This window comes from Pempheris klunzingeri, chromosome 9 (genome assembly GCF_042242105.1).
Source record: "Pempheris klunzingeri isolate RE-2024b chromosome 9, fPemKlu1.hap1, whole genome shotgun sequence".
Lineage (NCBI taxonomy): Eukaryota > Metazoa > Chordata > Actinopteri > Acropomatiformes > Pempheridae > Pempheris > Pempheris klunzingeri.
The window spans coordinates 6580001-6598016 of NC_092020.1; the positions used below are offsets into that span (position 1 = coordinate 6580001).

Below are 18016 nucleotides of genomic sequence, written 5' to 3' on the forward strand. Positions count from 1 at the left end.
AATAAAACAGCTCCTTCACTTTGTGTTTATTTGACAGCTGACCGCTGACATTACTGGTGTGTGTGTGTGTGTGTGTGTGTGTGTGTGTGTGTGTGTGTGTGTGTGTGTGTGTGTGTGTGTGTGTGTGTGTGTGTGCGTGCGTGTGTGTCACCTGCTGCAGTGCTCAGCAACAAAACTCTAAGGAAACACACTGAATGTGCCTTCTTTAAACATGGCTGGAACTTTTTGTAACCTCTGGAGAGGGCAAATAACTTATGGCTCAACAAGATCCAAGACGTTCCTGTTGTTTACTCGCTTCTTCTAAAAATCAAAGACTCTCTGATTGTCAGGGATAGAATTCTTTGTCCTGTGGCGACAGAACTACTACTGCCATGTGACTACTACTGCACATAATACACTCTTTAATACCAGTGTGCATGTGTGTGTGTTTTGTCCTTGCGTGCATGTGTTTAGGACGACAAAAAGAAAGTAGTAGCTGAGTTGAGTTGGGACTACAGTGGGAGTGAGGAAGGGTAGAAAAGAGAGGAGAAAAGGCTGAGCCATTTCCGTTTTGACCACAGGAACCTTTCTGGTAACTTTTTGAGGGATTATGGAACTTTAACTGTATTGATACAGTTTTAGTTGAGTCCAGTTTTAGTTCTTATCCTCAAAATCTACCTTCTAAAAAACAAGTATACAGGTGGAGTGAGCAGTGCTGAATGTTTGGAACAAGAGCCATCATTAATACAAACTAGCAGACAAATAACCAGGCAAGAAACACTTAGTATCTCCTCTCCACTTTGGGTGTGTGGTTGTCTCCACATCAGCACTTCTCTTCTCCAACATCTATTCAAACACCACTCACATACAACAGTAGTGACTCTGTGTTGTCTTGTGTTGTCTCTGTGCAAAACTTAAATCTCAATCTACACGGTGGCTCTTTCATCTGTCATCGCACTAATTTCTCTAATTATCACAGTTCTTAAGATGTGTTGAGGGTTCTTTGAGGTCCTGAGGGGTTCCTGACTTTAACGTTCTCGGGGCAATTTGGCTGAAAAGCCCCGATTGTTCTCTGCAGCCCTCTCTGCTCTCCGTATGACTCTCCATCTCCCCTAATTGTGAGTGTCTCAGCATGTCAGAAAATCCTGTCTGCTGACCAGGGGGGGCTGTTTCACTGAATTAAAATGAAAATGAGGCTAATGGGGCTCACTTTCCTCCAATGGCAGTTCCCACCAGCACAGCGGTTTGATTGACATGATGTGACAACTAAATGGCAATTAGTGAATCAAAAAAAAAATCATGTAATTGACCTCACTGCTGTGCAATATGAGTGATTCTGCAATCACTAAAATCAACCCGTGATGCAAGACACAGGTCAGAAGTAAGGCTTCAATTTAGAGCAGAACTAATTGGCAGCAAAACCTAAGCTGAACTAAAAGCTGTTTGACCAAACAAGACAGTGGATAGTGTGATTTAGAGCAGGGACGACTACACACTGCACATCACTGTGCACCTATAAACACCATCATGGTGACTCCATCTCCCACCTCTACCTCTTCATCCTCAAACTCAGTCCCAGTCCCAGTGTGTGCTTTTGAATTTTCCACACACTGTTCGACCGTCTGTCCTCACTGAGTTTCCGTCCTCTGGACATAACCTGCCTGCTTTTGTTAATTCCGTAACACGGACTACATAGAGGACAGCTTTTCACTGCATATCTGCCCGAGGGTCAGTGGTTTATAAATGTTCTGACCTGCTGCCTGCCCCATCCGCTTTGTTAGCCTCACTTGACTGACCTTCCCTAACCCCGCCTGTTGCTAACTGTAAAACCGTACCGTGAATCGACTTCAGTCCTTTTATAAACTGCTTTTCAAAAAAAAAAAAAAAAACAGCCGTTCCTCTTTTTGGCATTTAGGGTTCTGCGATCTAACGCATTTCACTGAACTACAGATTTAGTTGTATTGATGTGTTTTATGTCATGTTTTATGTCTTTAACAATTTAGCACACAAACCATAGTGACAGGGATCTCAGCATCCATGTTAGTAAAAAAGCTACTTATAAGAGACCTCCTCTTCCTCATGGCTGCATACTATGTCTCCCAATGCTATGTCTAGTTTCTTAATAATAATACTTACACTGAACCTAATAAATACATTTTCTGTTATAGTGGCACATTAAGGGAATTGCAACTCACTTTCCCCTGCTGTACACTCTTATTATAGAACTTGAACTCATTATATAACAGTGAAACATAGGTTTAAAATCTGTTGCTGGATTTCCTGTTCACGCAACATTACGACAACGCTTAAAATGCAATGAGATCAAAATGCAGAGCCAATAAACAAACAGACGGAAAGCTCAGATGCTTTGTCAGCATCTTCTGCACTCACGTCAATCCACAAGTGAGTGTTTTCTTAGGGGGCCGTGTGTTTGTGTGTGTATGTGTGTGTGTGTGCAGAACAAGTCATTGTTTCTATAGGCCCTGTTCCTGTCCTGGCTGGGACTCACGGGCTGGCTGAAAGCACACACACACACACACACACACACACACCTAGAGGGTTTCTGTATGTGTACATGGGGACACAGAGCTGCACCGTCCTCATTAAGGTCCAGTTAATTGCCTGTTAGCATCACACATTCTCATTACGACTTCACCAATGGCAGAGCACAGTATTGACGGAGCGTAAGAGCATCATGGGTATTGAAAGCAGCGTGTCAAATGCACATTATGGCCGAAAGCATGATTGGAATAATTGTCAGAAACAGCCAATTAAGTCTTGAAAGGCAACATAATCAGCGCATGTTATTAGCTGCTTGTGAATCAGGCTTTACTCTAATGCAGCAGCTACTTTAAATCAGTGGTTCTTGAAGTGGGGCCTGGGATGTCACCTGAAGGGAATATTTACATGTTTGTCATTTCATTAGCAGACCTCAGATGTAACATCTTTTCAAATGGCCTGTGGTCTATTTTGCCTCGTTTGTGGGAAGTTTATTCTTTAAGGCACTGACGCTTGTGAGTCATAGAATGAAATTTGTGGTTTTCTAGTGCTGCGTAAAAGCTGGATGTGTGAGGACCAACACAGGCCCCACTGTCCTGTGCATCTCTTGCAACATTTCCCCTTTCAGGAAATTAAGTGGCAATCGAGGCACACACCCACCTCCTGTCTCATGCACATGGACCTCATTCATTCTTTAACTCTAAACCTCTGTGTAACCTCTGCCTTCTTTCTTATCCTTACTGCACCTTTTACTGTAAAGTCCCCTTTACTAAAACAGCTTTTTTGTCATCTTATTGAAGTAGATGTTTGCACCACAATGAATATGTGTCTAAAGGTGACCTGCATTGGCTCCTACAGGTCTTGTGCTGCAGAAAAAACAACAATTCTAAAGATGTTTCTTTGTCTTATTTCATTAGTAGTGCTAATTACATGCACACTCTATGGCAGGTGTGGGGTGCTGCTTGTAATTAGCGCTACTGTATATCTTACTAAGGCAGCCTAACTGGTTTTACAGTCTGATGATACTGCAAACAATAGTCTTTTGACCACCTGTTGAGGGTCTGAACCCTCAGCTGCTCGATCATCATTCGCCCGAGTGGATCTCCTCTTTAAAACTGAAACGGTTCCACAGTGGCATAGTGACACACGGCTTACGGTATTGCAGAAGCGTGTGAACATGATTTGTGCTGAGGACACAACCAGCTGCACAGACCTAAATAAGACTAAACACCACCTGCAACCGCAAACCACTTATACAGATATTGCAACAAGGAAGTGAGCCCCACCCAGGCCCTTTAAAAGATGCTGCACATGCTGTAGATGCTGGTGTGGGTGTGTGTGTGTGTGGGTGTGTGTGTGTGTGTGTGTGTGTGTGTGTGTGTGTGTGTGTGCGTGTGTGTCTGTGTGTGAAAGAGCAACAGGAAATTTCAGTCAACAACAAGTTTCTTCTTTTCCTTCCCAGCTAACTGGAAGTAACTATAGTAAGTTTTACCAGAGATGACGTGTGTCTGCATGTGCACAGGCTGCTGGAGGCTTATGGCGTGCAGCTCTCACTTACTGCCATGTGAACAACGTTTAGACGGAAACATGACAGCACATAAATGTCCGTAAAATCAGAATCACAAAGTTTTTCCATGCATTTCAGTTGGCGGGTGAAAAAGACGGACAGAGAGGCTCACCTTGTACACCTGACCGTAGGTTCCATTGCCAACCACTTCCACCAACTCAAAGATACCTGCTGGATCCTAGATTGAAAAACATGATCAAGAAAAAAGACAAGAGGATCAGACAGGAGTGATGTTAAGGACAGCAGAGTCAAATCGGGAAAACAAACTGGACTGACGGCTGCACAGGTCACGATAACAGTGCAGAAAAATGGCCCATTTCAGCAAAGCCGTAACGCAACAGGTTCTCGCCAAGCAAAACTGAGATAAACAGCTCAGTGCTGAGGCCAAATGGAGAACAACAATGCAGTGTTACACTGGGATGGGGACTGAGGAAGTGGGACTGTAAATGTGGATAACATTGTGATCTACAAGGAATCAAAGTAGGGCCTGTGTTTTATTTTACAGGCCATTATTTCGCTGATTCGAAGACTATTTCCATCTGAAGATAAATACCATCACAGCACTTCAAACACAGGGATCCTATTATCTTATTATTGGGGTAGTGACCAATGAAAAAAGATAAAGAAAGCAGAACACCACCACACATTAGACATTAAGTATATTAAAGCAACAATGTACCAATAACTAGAATGCACTTTTTTTTTCTGTCAATAAATACAGTTTAAAGTCCATCTTGGAGAGCTTTCACTTGTTGCATGTCAACTTGTTGCATGTCTGCCAAAGGAAATCCTGTGTAAACACTGTAGCTTGTAAACCAACAGCACACAGGACACAGTGTAGTCAGCAGGGACAATGTTACAGAGAGCGAGGCTCCTGAACGTCACACTGACTAAAGTTCAGACTAAATAAGAACGTTTCTTTGCCAGCACATGAAGCAAAAGGGCCGAAAATGAAAACCCTCTTGCTCCCCAAACAAAGTTGTAGCTTGAGAGCAGCGTTAAGTTGCCAGCAAACCCCCACCACATCCTGCAGTGTTTACCCAGACATTTCACTAAAAACACTTTTCCACTCACCCTCAAAGCAGCCAGGTCAATACTGTCCAGGCTTCGAGTGGTACTTTCCCTCGACATTGCTGTCAGTAACTTTTTCGGCGGCTCGTACTTAGTGAACAAGACATGGACGGTCGTGGTTTCTCCTCCTCTGTCGTCCCAAACTAACGGCTTTTCCTCCGCTCGGGTCCATTCTGAAGTTTGGCGAGCAGCGTCACCGCGGCCTGACGGCACGCACCGCACTTCCGGCACGCCTTTCAAAATAATAGCCTTCACCTGCAGAGCTCAGCATTTTATTTTTATTTTTTTTTATAGATTTACTGTTTTATTTCTATTTACTGGAAAAGACGAGACGAAACAGGGTTTATCGCTAATATAATAATAATAATCCATACATCATATCAAAACACCTGCAAATGTATGTAGAAATATAGGAATTCACTACACACGCGTGTTCGGACGTTTCACTTCCCTTTTCACGACAACTTTATTCATTCATTTCTTTTTTCTGTAAAGGCCAAAATCTTACACTTACACAGCATATTCCTAATTGTGAAATCAAAGTATTAAAATCATCCTGTTTCTGGTTGCGTAAACTCGATTCACTTGACGCTACTGACTTTCTTTTCTCAAGCCACTCGTATAAGTTAACATCCGTTAAACGACAAGGAAGAACCCAATTTGCTTTGCCACCCCCGTCTTTCCACAGCATCTGCCTCCATCTGCAGCTGAAACACACGTAGTAGGTCACGCAGGAATCTTCCCACGTGGTTTAAAGTTCAGATCCACGTATTCCCAGAGGACCAATGTCAACAATACACCATGTGAAAATAAGTGAGAGGTTGTGGCCTATAAATGATAATTTAGTACTAAACCTGAATTAATTACACACACACTCACACACACACACACACACACTGAACACACTGCTGACATTCATTATTACTCTGCAGTTTGCCCTCAATTCATTTCTTGGCATTTTGCAGGTGCTTGTCTCATTGCAGTTCTGGAGTCTCCTTTAATGTCGTTCATCATGCATTTTTACTACATACTACATGTACACATAGCACAGGAGTAATTAATAATGTGAATCATTGCCGGACTTAATGAGTCCCAGCTCCGCGGCCAGAGTATCGAACAGGCTGGTTCTCTCTTATTAGTTACACCTGTGCTCTGCCTGCTGTGAAAATGCTGTAAAATCCCCAAGTACATAGTTGGTTTCACCTCCTCACGCACGTTAACGGCAAAAGGAACAAATCAGCACTGGTGTTATTCTGTAAGCAGCTGAAACAGATTAAGTATCACAGCCACACACAGTATAACATAAAAATGTAGGTAAAATATGCGTGTATTGCAATAAGGCAAACATGTAATTTAGTATGAAACAAATCAAAAAAGAAAAAAGAAAAAAACATCAATCTAAGTACAATTGGTTCCTATCTTCCTGTAGTTCCCACAGTGGCTTGTTGAACCACGGTCTGGACCTCTGGGCTTGCTAGTGAGGTTGACCAAGCCCCCAGGAAGTGCATCAGGCTTTGTCATTTCAGCTAAAGCCAGCGTCACCTTTTTCTTTTAATCCAAAATGATCAACTAAAACAGCAGTAGGCTTATTCTTGGTCTTGCAAGTGGAATTAGCCAATCAGACAATCAATGCATCTCATGGTGATAGTATCAGCATCACCTGATCACACCACCACTGATGTGTGCTCCTTTTTTGTTGTCAAAAATGATGATGGGCCCTAAAGGTGATATTTAATGTGAGTAAGTAACAGTTCATGTTTGACACACACAAGTGTTTCTTAATAAAACCTCAGTAAAAGATTTTTGCTCACAATTTAGCGTGGAACATCTCTTGAACCTCACTTTGTGGTCCCCAGAGACATGAAAGAAAATATGCTACCACAAAAATTACTTTGCATGGGCGTTATCTAACCTCCACCCTCCCCTCCCCATTTTAAACGTGCTTGCAGGGAAGAGCCCGGCAGATATCAAAGGTGGACAGGGGTGGAGGTAGGATGATATTTCTTTAGCAGATTAGAAAAGGAAAAGACTGCACATTTTATTGTATTATATTGTTTCTGCTGTACTCGGGTGGTTTTTTTTTTGAAAAAAAAAAAAAAATCCCTTATCTTTTCCTGCTCTGCTCTCAGTCTTGTCTTGACTAGGAGCCTCTCTCTGCACTGTTCTCTAAAACCCTAAACCTTAACCATGGAATTAGTGAACTGGTCTCTCCATGCAGTTGATAAAATTTTCAGCACCAGAAGAGCGGTGCCTGGGGAACCGGCATGCCCTCAAGGAACGTTTCCAACTGGCTACACGGTCGACTCGTGGGATAAGTGGAGGACCATGTGCCTGGCGGACCTGTCCATTGAGGACGTGGAAGATGTTTATCTGTTTGGATCCATGATACTAGGTGTTCTGCTGATTGGATTATGCTTTGCACTAATGTATCGTCAAATCTGGAAGACGGTGGCAGCAGTCAAGGACCCCACTCCGCTGCCGACCTTGATTGAGGGCTTAGGCAGGGCTCAGCTCAGTCCGCGGCAGCGGCTGCGGTTCTCAACCGCACGGATAACATCTTGGAGAAGCTTTCGGCTCTGCAGAAAGGATTGGATGGACCAGAATGGACAATAGAATAAGCCAAGTCTATTGAATATGGCTGTCTCGCTCTAACCCAAATAAGCAGTAAGCCCTAAGCAGTGGCCTTGGCCAAGGTCACTGTTTGAACAATCTCCCCTCTGAGTTCACTGCAGCTGGGACGCTCTTCCCCATCCCTCCCCCATCCACCTGGTGTTTGTTGGCTTGTCTGGAACCAGAACAGGGACGTCTCCATGGCAACCGCCATGTTATCGCCGACGATCGCGAATGAACTGAGGCGGGTTTTGGGGAACTGATGACCAACACATCAGGACTTACTCCTGCCTTACATCCAACGCCTTCGCCAGCTTCCACCCCTCCAGTACGAGGGGCGTGGTTTATAGTGCTCGCCCACCGGGCTGGAGCCTGCAGCCTGCCTCCTGCGGTGCTGGAGATCTCTACTCCCTTTTCCCCTCCCCTGCTGCCATGTTGTTATTGTCATGTGATGTGCTAAAATTTGTGCTGAGGTTTTTTACCGGTCCCACACTGCACTCCACATGAGTACAGTGTGGTGTCGCATGTTTTTTCTCCTCCCCTCTCTCTCCTCTTGTTTCTCGGAGATTAATAAAGTATTTTGATTGATTGATTGATTGATTAAGTATAAAACATATTGAAGAGATGGAGCTCTGCATTCCAGCCTCCTGACTGAAGCAGTGAGTCACTGTGAGAATGGTGAAATAAGGGTCATTATGTGGTGGGACACAGTCACTGGATGTGTGTGTGTGTTGGGGAGAGACAAAAGGAGTGATACTATGCTAGAGATCCACGTGTTAGTGTGAGCACAGGAGAATGAGAGAACGACGGCAAGTGACTCTCTTGCACCCTCTGTATGTGTGTTTGTGTGTGTATGTGACAAATTAAGAGTGCGGGAGGGGAGAGAAGATGGCTGTGAGTGTGTTTGTGTGTGTGTGAGTGTGTTTGTGTGTGTGTGTGTGTGTGTGTGTGTATAGTGTGTGTGTGTGTGTGTGTTTGTGTCATGGTGAAGAATGGTCTCTCTGTGGTCTCACACAGTGGCCCTGTTCACACCAGGGTCAGCTGCCTACACACACTCACACACACACACAAACACACTCAAACACACAGTTCTGGACTCGTATACAACCTAAACAAGACAACATTCTGTGAAACAATTCAATAAGAAAATTCCAGCGTGATAGAGGACGTTTGTCCGTCTGTCTCTCTCCACACCTCCGTCGTGTCTTTCTGTCTCTCTTTCTTGCTTTCTTAGCGTGTGATTCTGTGTTTGCAATCATATAAGGTACTCTGAGTGCAGAGGAAGTTGACATTCCACTTATCTAAACCATTTCCTGAGGGCGCAGCATTAATGCATTCACACATACACACACACACACACGCAGAGTTAGATATCAGTGTCAGGAGGGTTTTTAATTTCTTATTTATTAAGGGAAGGCAAACTTAACATACTTTACTCTTTAATCACACTTAATTCTAACTTGTAGAAAAGATTATGTACATCCATCCATTGTCTATACCGTTTATCTGTCAGCGTAGCATGACTATGGGTGAGAGGCGGGTCCACCCCGGACTGGTCGCCAGCCAATCAGAGGGCCGACACGCAGCGACAGACAACCACTCACACTCACTCTCATACCTGCGGGTAATTTAGAGTCACCAATTCACCTGCATGTCTTTGGATTGTGGGAGGAAGCCGGAGTACCCGGAGAAAACCCACGCAAGCACGGGGAGAACATGCAAACTCTGCTGCCACGTTAGGTACAAATAAAAAAGAATATCATTAAAGATTTTGGCAATGGGACATCTTTCTCCTGATTGGACAAACAAGAAATATTCTAAAAAATATTTCAAGAGCATAATATAGTCATCTATATCAGATTTGAGCTGATGATTAAAGGCACCGCAGCATTTCTATAGTGTCAGTAGAGTAGTAGAATCACTTTACTTTAGAGTTACATTACATTAGAGTTGCATTACCAACTGCTGAAGTGTCCTTGACCAAAGCCTTTAGCCCCAAACCACTCTAAAGAGGCTGACAGCAGCCAATAGATATAACTGGACAGCTTCCAGGTGTGAAGGTGTACTGTGAGTGTGAAGCAAAATGTCGTTGAGCTTCTCTGCACAGCAGGTTAAAAAAACTGCCAGTTAGTCAGCTGGATAATGATATTATATTTACATAATATTAAAAATGGCAAATTCAAGAGAGAAGCCCCAACATACAGTGTGCTGGAAAGGTGCTGAACTGGGTGAAGGACGGTGGAGTAAGCTGCGGTGTCAGTGGAAGGTGAGGATAAGATGGAGGGATACTGGGATGCTTGGTTCCTGTCAGACTTGTGATGAATGACAAGTTCTCCAGTTCGATTCTGGACGGCCATCACTGAAACACAGTTGGCCCTAGCATGGCTAACTGGAGCTTTGTCCTCCTCTACCAGACACTCAGCTGACTGAGCTTGAACCCTCAGGCCCATCTGTCTGGGAGGGCATTTGCGAGCAGAGTGGTTGTAAAAGACACAAATGTTCGGAGACGGGGGGTGGGGGTTGGGGGGGGGGGGGGGGGGGGGGTGAGAAGAGTGGCTGGAAGTAGAGCAGCAGAACAGGCCCCTCAGGAAGGCCAAGTCTGGTGCACGGATAGACCCAAAGTGCTGCTCCCTCACCCGCCCTCTTGGCCTCTGACTGGATAAGTGGTCTTTCTGACTGGGCATGCGCTTTCTCAGGCGGGTCCGAAGAGAGAAATGTCTGTCGGACATGTATGCTTTTATGGATAATTCTCCATTTCAAGGAGGAGGGTTGCACTGTCTGTATGCTCCCACCGGGCCATGGGGGGGGGGGGGCTGTTTGTCCTTACATTAGAAAAACAGGCCCTCAAAGTGTCCGTGCACTTTGCTGTGGAACAGTCTCACCTCGGTCCTGCCAAAGCAGTGAGCTGCTCGAGCGGCCCGCCCTCACGTCACATGACACGTCTTTTATGCTTTTTATCCCTTTGAGAATATTTGATCCTTGTAAATATATTTAAAAAAAAAAAACCCAAAACGCACAACCAGACACATGCACGGTTTGGCTTGCAAACACATCACATCATTCAGGTCCTGCTGAAGTGATTCTGACAGGCTGGCTGAGCGCATCTCTTTATCTGTCTCACTCAGTGTCTCTTTATGTGCCGTTCTCTCATGGAAGAGCCTCAGACTGGGGCTTTCAAACGTTTAGAGACACACAAATGCATTGACATTGGAAAAAAAAAAACAACAACACACACACACACACACACACACACACACACACACACAGTGTGAGAGGATTTGTGGTCAGGATGTGGTGCAGAGTTATTTACCTGCCTGTAACGGACGGGTGGTCGTGACCTGGCTGTAAAGTTGAGCTGTCAGAGGAGATATTCACCTCTAGGCTTCATTCTGTCACATACTTTTAATGCTGGTGATTTTAGCATCTATATTAATCATCGCTCTCAAGGAAGAGAAAGTAACAGCACACTGAAAGCAGATCAAAAGTAGTGTATTGTGCTCGTATTGTGCGTCGTGGAATGTGTCATTTTAGTCAGTTAGCAACCACCTCCTTTTATTCGAAAGCCAGTTTCCCCTCATAATCTCTCATGTCCTATCATGCCACTGTCCCTCCCTTTTCTCCCCCTTTTCTTTTTTGGTCCATTTACCACAAGAGAGCGCTGTTGCTCATGTTTGCATGTCACTTGAATCTTGGCTGACAATATTCTTACACGTGAGAACGAGAAAAGCAAAACAGGTGGTGGAGGTGTCAGACGGAGCATCTTTCAGATCTCCCTGAAGTCAGACATGTCAGGAAGTGGCTTTTCTAGAAATGTATGTCTGCGTGTTGAGTTTTTTTTGTCAACCTGGTCTGTATATGCTTCAGTCTGAATGTGTGTTTTACTGACTACATGCTGTAACCAGGTTGAATTGGGACAAATAGCACAGATCTCATACAGAAACAATATTTGATTTTCTCCCGATGAACCGGTTAGGAAACGCTGACTCTTACATCAGATGCATGAACCACCCACAGGTTAATCAGTCAGCCACAGTGCTGCTCCAATTACCGTTCATCAGGTTGATAAAGCAAATGGAGAGAGACAGAGGAAGACTACGGCCTGAAAAGAGAAAAAAAACATGTCTCACAAATATTCTAGAGACCGATTCATCAACTTTTACAACTCAGGGCTCAGATGAAAGATTAAACATTGCCTAAACCCTTCGTGTTTAAGAGGAGATAAATGTACACTGTTGCCCATAAAGTTGGAATAATTGTAATACCCCCAATTCTGTTAAAGCCTGAATACACAGTTTGCAGGTTAATTGTGGTTATGATATGTTTGGAAGAGTTTGATCAATAAAGTTGAGAAGATATACACTTTATTTATCAAGAATAAATCACACTGTCACAATCATTTCATGAGAAGAGGTAAAACACATTTTATTCCAACTTTATGGGCAACAGTGTGTATGTTCCTGAACAGATGATAGAATGAATTTATATTGTGTCAAAAAAAAAAACTAATCAGAAATTGATTGGAAAATAGAAATATGTATTCATACATGCATTAAATAATTGAATTAAATAAATGAAAAATCATCTTAAATAAACATATCCATTGAAAAATGTAAGATCAATTCAACGTGGAGTCCTGTAGCTGTTATAATCAGGTACAATTGGGAGAGATTTGCTCACAAACGTGAAAATTGCTTTTGAAAATTGCTTTTCAATCTTTTGTGTGGAAATTATTATTTTATTGGTTCAAAACAACGTCTGCTCACGTGCTCTTGTGTTTCCCGCTGAGGGTGTAACTGTATTTATGAAAAAATGAGTTTCGCTGGTGAACATTGTGGCTGCGGCTCGTCTGGCCGGCTGACAAAAACTCCAGCTGCAGGCCACTCCGATGGTCCAGCGTGTAGCTACAGGGTGTAGCTGCAGCACAGGATCTATTACCCCTGACAGTACATTTAATTAATATTGTGGTTACGCAGTTTATTCTGGGGCTGCAATAACTGAATAATACTGTTTGGCTGCACGCTGTGTAAACTATCCAAACTAAGTGAAGAAAGTGAAGCTTCTGTGGTGACAGTTGCCAATCGTACATCATATTATGTCTTCATTCCATTAAAGTTACTTTGGAAGTGAACATTCTTCACGAAGGGGCTTGAAGGGCCACAGGCACAGTGTGGCATCCTCTGGGCCTACTAATGTCCTGTGACTGCTCCTGCTTTAATAACACTGGGCCACAACAGCAGTTTAAAAAAAACTGCTCTCCATCCTAAAATCTTTAAGTTGTTGGTATCTTTACGATCATTTGTGCAATCTTTGCATTACATCTAAAATATGAATGCGAGGGAATCTCTGTTTTGGCATCAAAAGTCAATTAAATACTTAATACATAAAAAATTGATATATATATATATATATATATATATGTAGAATATATTCAGTCACACTTCTTGCAAGGCAGGAGTGTTTAACAGTCAGTGTGTGCATGAATCTGATATGATCTCCACACATGTAACAGCTGGTCAGAGTTCGGTAGTATTGCTGTAATGACGGACGTCCAGTAACAGCTGCTTATAAAATAAGACACCGATGCCTTAAACAGACCCCAGCGAGGAGGGTCCGTCAGCGTGACTCCCAAATGTCTCATACACAGCCCCACGTACACATCTTCAATGTAAAGGGCTTTAACGTGTGCCGACGCCTCCAGTATCTTTTCAGGTAAATCCAACGAGAACACGTAGCCCAGTCCCATTGCGTATGGTGGGTACCTAGACTCGGGGAAGGCAGAAACGGGCAGGAACCACTTTGAGTTAGGGTCTCTGAGAACACGGGCACCCTTTGTCACCCTCCCTGTCATGTAGAGACGTCGGGGGGCCGTCACAAGCATGTCAATAAGGTTGCGGACGTTAAGGAACACGTCCGCGTCAACCTTCATGCCGTAGGCGCTGTTGGGACAATGGGAGCTGAGCCATTCGAACATCACCATGGTTTTAATGGTGAGGTTATTGTAGCTGTCCAGGAAGTCACTCTGGAGAACATCATGATGCTCCTGGCTCTCCTGTAGCACCTACAGAAGGGGAGACAGGAGGCTGAGACTGAGACTGAAGCAGTAGCTCACACATTTTCTGGCCACTTAGGGGCCGGCAGACACAGACCAGCAACATTCAGCAGATACGGAGAAATGCTAGCATTCTGTTGGAGGTGTGTTTCTGGCAAATGTTAGTCAAATAATGACTCTTCTTTTAGCTCTGGTTTTCTGGTCTGATCTCCACCAAATATTTGACTTCTTATCCCTAAATGCTCCACTATATTACATTGCTTTGTTGAATACTTGATTCTGATCGGTAAATTAAGCCTTTCTACGGTCAGTTATTCCAATCCAATCCAATCCAATCCAATCCAATCCATCTTTATATCTAAAGCACATTTAAAAGCAGCAGCAGTGGACACAATAAGTGAAACAAAACAGCAAAACAGTGGTAAAAACAGCAGGACAAGAGAAGAATAAAAGCTTTCATACGGAGTTAAAAGCTGAGGGATAAAAATGTGTTTTTTGGCTGAAAAGCAGGCGGTGTAGAGGCCAGCCTGACATGCAGAGGTTAAAACTGCAAAAGCACAGTGTACCCTTTTATTTCTGTACAGCAGACCATTGTCATGTGTAACAGATCATTGCTGTAGTGTTTCAGGGCGTGAAGAGATCAGTGGTTCTAAATCGCACGCAAAACCTGCTGCTGCATTTTTTTGCGGCTGCAGCTCTGACCTTAACCTTCTTTTCTTTCTCTGGGTCGTATATTCTCTGAAGCAGCTTATACATGTTGGCCTATTTATTTTGCAAAACCACAAGAATATATGTGCTTGGATTTCCGATGAACTCTCTCTCTCTCCACGCTTTCTACACGCACATATTGTGGAGGCCAATTTAGTAATTCAAAAAGCTCAGCAACTCACTTGCTCCTTGAGGGGCTCTTTGGACCGTCCCAGCAGGAAGTAGTGGCTGACCACTTGGCCCAGCACCTTGGTTTCTTTGCCCCACGTGTTGCGGATGGCGTCCCGAGCCTCTCTGTTGTCAGGTGCCACTGGGATCATGACAACCAAAAATGGGCTTTCCTCCCGACATCTTTTGGGTTCGTCCAATATGAAATGGTACTGGTGCGGGTATGCCACAAAGTAGTCTGGTGAGATCTGTGCAGGCTGAGAAGGTTGGCACAATTAGACTGGGTTATTTTGTTTATGCTCTAATATTTAGAGTCACATCTGAAGAATAAGATACGGATCTGCTAAGATGTGTTCAGACAAGTTAAATCTGCTTGACTGCTAGATTGGACAGCTGGATCCGCTTTGACTGAATATGTAGTGTGTGAGTATTGAGACGAGATGTGCTGAGAATCTAGAATAAAGTGAGGAGTAATGTCATTTCTTACTATTACTGTTGAGAGATTAATATCTTTTTTGTCTATTCACACCAACTCGTGTCTTTCCACCTATTCTGTGTGCTATTTAGCCGGGTCTGAAATTCATTTTGTGGTCTGTGTGAACACACCAGTGGAGATGATCTCCTGTACGAGCAAACTTATCAGCCTTTATGTATAATTAGCTAATTACAAATCCAATTTTACTGGCTGAAATGTAAACAGCTGAAATCCAACAGCTAAACATTAAAATGGACTGAATAATGACATGAAATAAAAAAAAAGAAAAAAAGAAATGAACAGTAATGTGTTCCTACTGATGACTCATCTAAAGGACTTTTTATCATCAGATAAACAGGGGAAAATAGTTGTTGTCTTCTGCTGTAGTCATTTTTGACAGCTGCCTCTGTTTCAAAATGAGAGGCTAGTAAACATACTTACGCTGCCGGATGAAGCAGTCACGTTGTCGTAAGACTGGCTTGACCGTGAGCTCGTCCTCAAAGGCAACAACACTTGACTCGAACTGTAGAAAATTAACACTAATGTTCCCAAGATGAGGAACAGCATCAAAAAACAAAACCACCGTCTAGCTCTTGTCCATGGATTCTTTTCGCTGCCAAGACAAAAGTGAAAATGGACAATCATTAACGCCCCTCAACTACACATCAGAAACACTTTACTGGGAATGGAATCAGGAAGCAGTTTGCTCATATTAGCTAGGATTTATGTGGAACTGTTTGGAGCAAAGGGAGGAGTCTCCATTAAGATCTGCATCCATCAGAAACCACTGGGCATACTGCAAGCACTAAAACACGTGACGTCATGTGAATTCATGTTTTTGCAGTATGTTTTAAAGTTTCCACACACTTCCCCGTCATTTATCATATCAAGTCACGGGAGTAACTTCTGCAAAAGGCTGCACCGCTTCTTTACAGCGAAAGTGTGGGAAACGCGACTCAAGTTGTTTCTGTTGAATTCTTTTTTAGAATTGTAGTTTAACATTTAATATTTGTTTTCGTGTCACATAACTCTTTCTGTTGGTTTGTGGTGAGCCTCTCTGCAGATGTGTAAGTTCTGGAAGTTGTTTTAAGATCAGAGGAGGAGACACAGTCAGGTGGTAGAGTGCAAGCAGCCAGGTATTTATTTTCCATTTATTTTTCAGTGGACACAAATCTCAATGCATTTCGACGGCAGCCTGTAATGCTTTCAAAACGACAGTACGTTTTTACCAAAGACAGTTTTTGTCATTACCCTCTGTTGTGACAGGTGTTATGTGACTAGCTCAACAATTAACTTCAGATTTTGGTCTCTGTGAAAAAAAGAGATCTTAACCCTTTAACCTTCTGCTCAACCATATGGTAGAGCACATTTTGACTCACTATATCTTATTGAAAACATGTTTTACTTACGACATCTCAACCGTTTGGTAGAGGCCAATATTTAAAAAAATGTGGGGTCTGTTCTTAAAAAAACATTGATTTTTGTGATTAGTGCCCCAAGGAAATAAAATATATAAAGAATACATTTTTTCATTGCTTTTTTCTTGGTGAGGAGATTAAAGGGTTAAAGGCAATGTTATGACATATATTTAGGATAAGTTCCTTTTTACTTTTCGTTTCTCTGAGTTAGTAGTGTTTACAAAAGCAAATATTAAAAAGCTATTGAATTAATGTAACAAAATCAAATAAATATCATAAAAAAACAACTGTTTTTTGCAGTTTTCACTTAAGAGATTCAGATATTGTACCAAACAGACACCTGTTAAAATGAATCATCATTAGCACTGATTTTGTATGTCGAAACCAGGAAAAAACAAGATTTTGTTGGTGCTACAGCATCTGCTACAAAGTCATATTTGCTCCTGTAGAGTCAACATAAGAGCCACATAGTCGGAAAATCATGCATTTGCACACTGCTAATCAAGACATTAGCTCTACTGTTTGTGAGGAGCGCAGTCTCTAATTGATCGGACTGATCAATTGTAATAATAGCCAGACATGTTTCTCATAAAAGCTGTTGTATTTAAGAACCACACTGAGTCGTGGACTACACTGTATGATCCCTTAAAGTCAACACATCTCAAAAAGCTGAATAAAAAAAAAAAAAAAAACTTACCACTTGGAAATGGAGCTCTCCAGCATTTTCAAAAGGCACAGAATGATTTCCAATCCGACTGGTGTGACAGCTACAGACAGGCAGTAGGTAGAAAAGAGGATGTTACTGTAGATATCTAACTGTTGGACTGCACTGTGGTTTGCGGCGGGGCCTTCTTCCGAGCAGACAACACACTGCTCTAGCAAAATAAATGTCAATACACATTAATAACCTTGAGTCATTGTCGCACTGTTACATTTATCAGAAACACATTCCCTTTGTGTGTCCTGTTTAAACACTTTCTCGGTTTAAAGATTTTAACATTTGCAATTGCAAGTTTCATATATGGTCGACTGAGTTTTTCTACTGTTGTATTTGTTGCAGCTCAGCTTAATCACTTTCTTCATTTTCACTTAATGCATTCTGATGTACATTTAGATATACCCCAAGGCCCCATTCACTGATTTCGTTGATGACTGAAATTACAGGCTGAGAGCTGTTCATTAAATGAAAGCAACAGCAAATTGGATAAAAACACATTACTCGTGCCTGTATATTGAGTAATATGGTAAATCCCTCACCATCATTATTTCAAGCACACCCGTGTTTCGTACTTGAATGAAATTCAATACCTCTTGCAAATGTTTCACAATAAAAGCAGTCCGGCGAGAGGAAGGGATTTACGCTGCCTGAACCAGAGGATGGCTTTTAATGTAAAACACAAAGAGGAAGTGTTGAGCTTGTATTGACAGTAAGCAGAAGCAACAGCAAACTAACAGGAAACCAAAACCAAGAA

At 42.7% G+C, this 18016-nt stretch overlaps 2 protein-coding genes across 4 annotated transcripts in view; both read right to left on the bottom strand.

Annotated features, from left to right (window-relative positions):
- LOC139206745 (mitogen-activated protein kinase kinase kinase kinase 4) overlaps positions 1 to 5274 on the bottom strand; it is a 54727-nt gene extending 49453 nt beyond the window's left edge. For both annotated transcript variants that reach the window (XM_070836317.1, XM_070836316.1), the window contains exons 1-2: positions 5120 to 5274; positions 4158 to 4223 (exon numbers count right to left, since the gene is read on the bottom strand). In XM_070836317.1, coding sequence (XP_070692418.1) covers positions 4158 to 4223; positions 5120 to 5176 — 123 coding nt within the window. In that variant the 5' untranslated portion in view covers positions 5177 to 5274. The remainder of the gene's footprint in view (positions 1 to 4157; positions 4224 to 5119) is intronic.
- A 7878-nt stretch (positions 5275 to 13152) lies between these two features.
- Positions 13153 to 17311, bottom strand: LOC139207326 (beta-1,3-galactosyltransferase 2-like). 2 transcript variants are annotated; one of them, XM_070837011.1, is made up of 4 exons: positions 17242 to 17311; positions 15568 to 15739; positions 14666 to 14899; positions 13153 to 13784 (listed from the first exon to the last, which is right to left on the bottom strand). In XM_070837011.1, the coding sequence occupies exons 1-4, from the start codon at positions 17265 to 17267 to the stop codon at positions 13185 to 13187; spliced, it is 1032 nt and encodes a 343-aa protein (XP_070693112.1). In that variant the 5' UTR covers positions 17268 to 17311; the 3' UTR covers positions 13153 to 13184. The 2 variants fall into 2 exon arrangements, with proteins under 2 accessions (XP_070693112.1, XP_070693113.1); XM_070837012.1 differs by having other exon boundaries at positions 15568 to 15643; positions 17242 to 17306.
- Between the last annotated feature and the right edge of the window lie 705 nt (positions 17312 to 18016).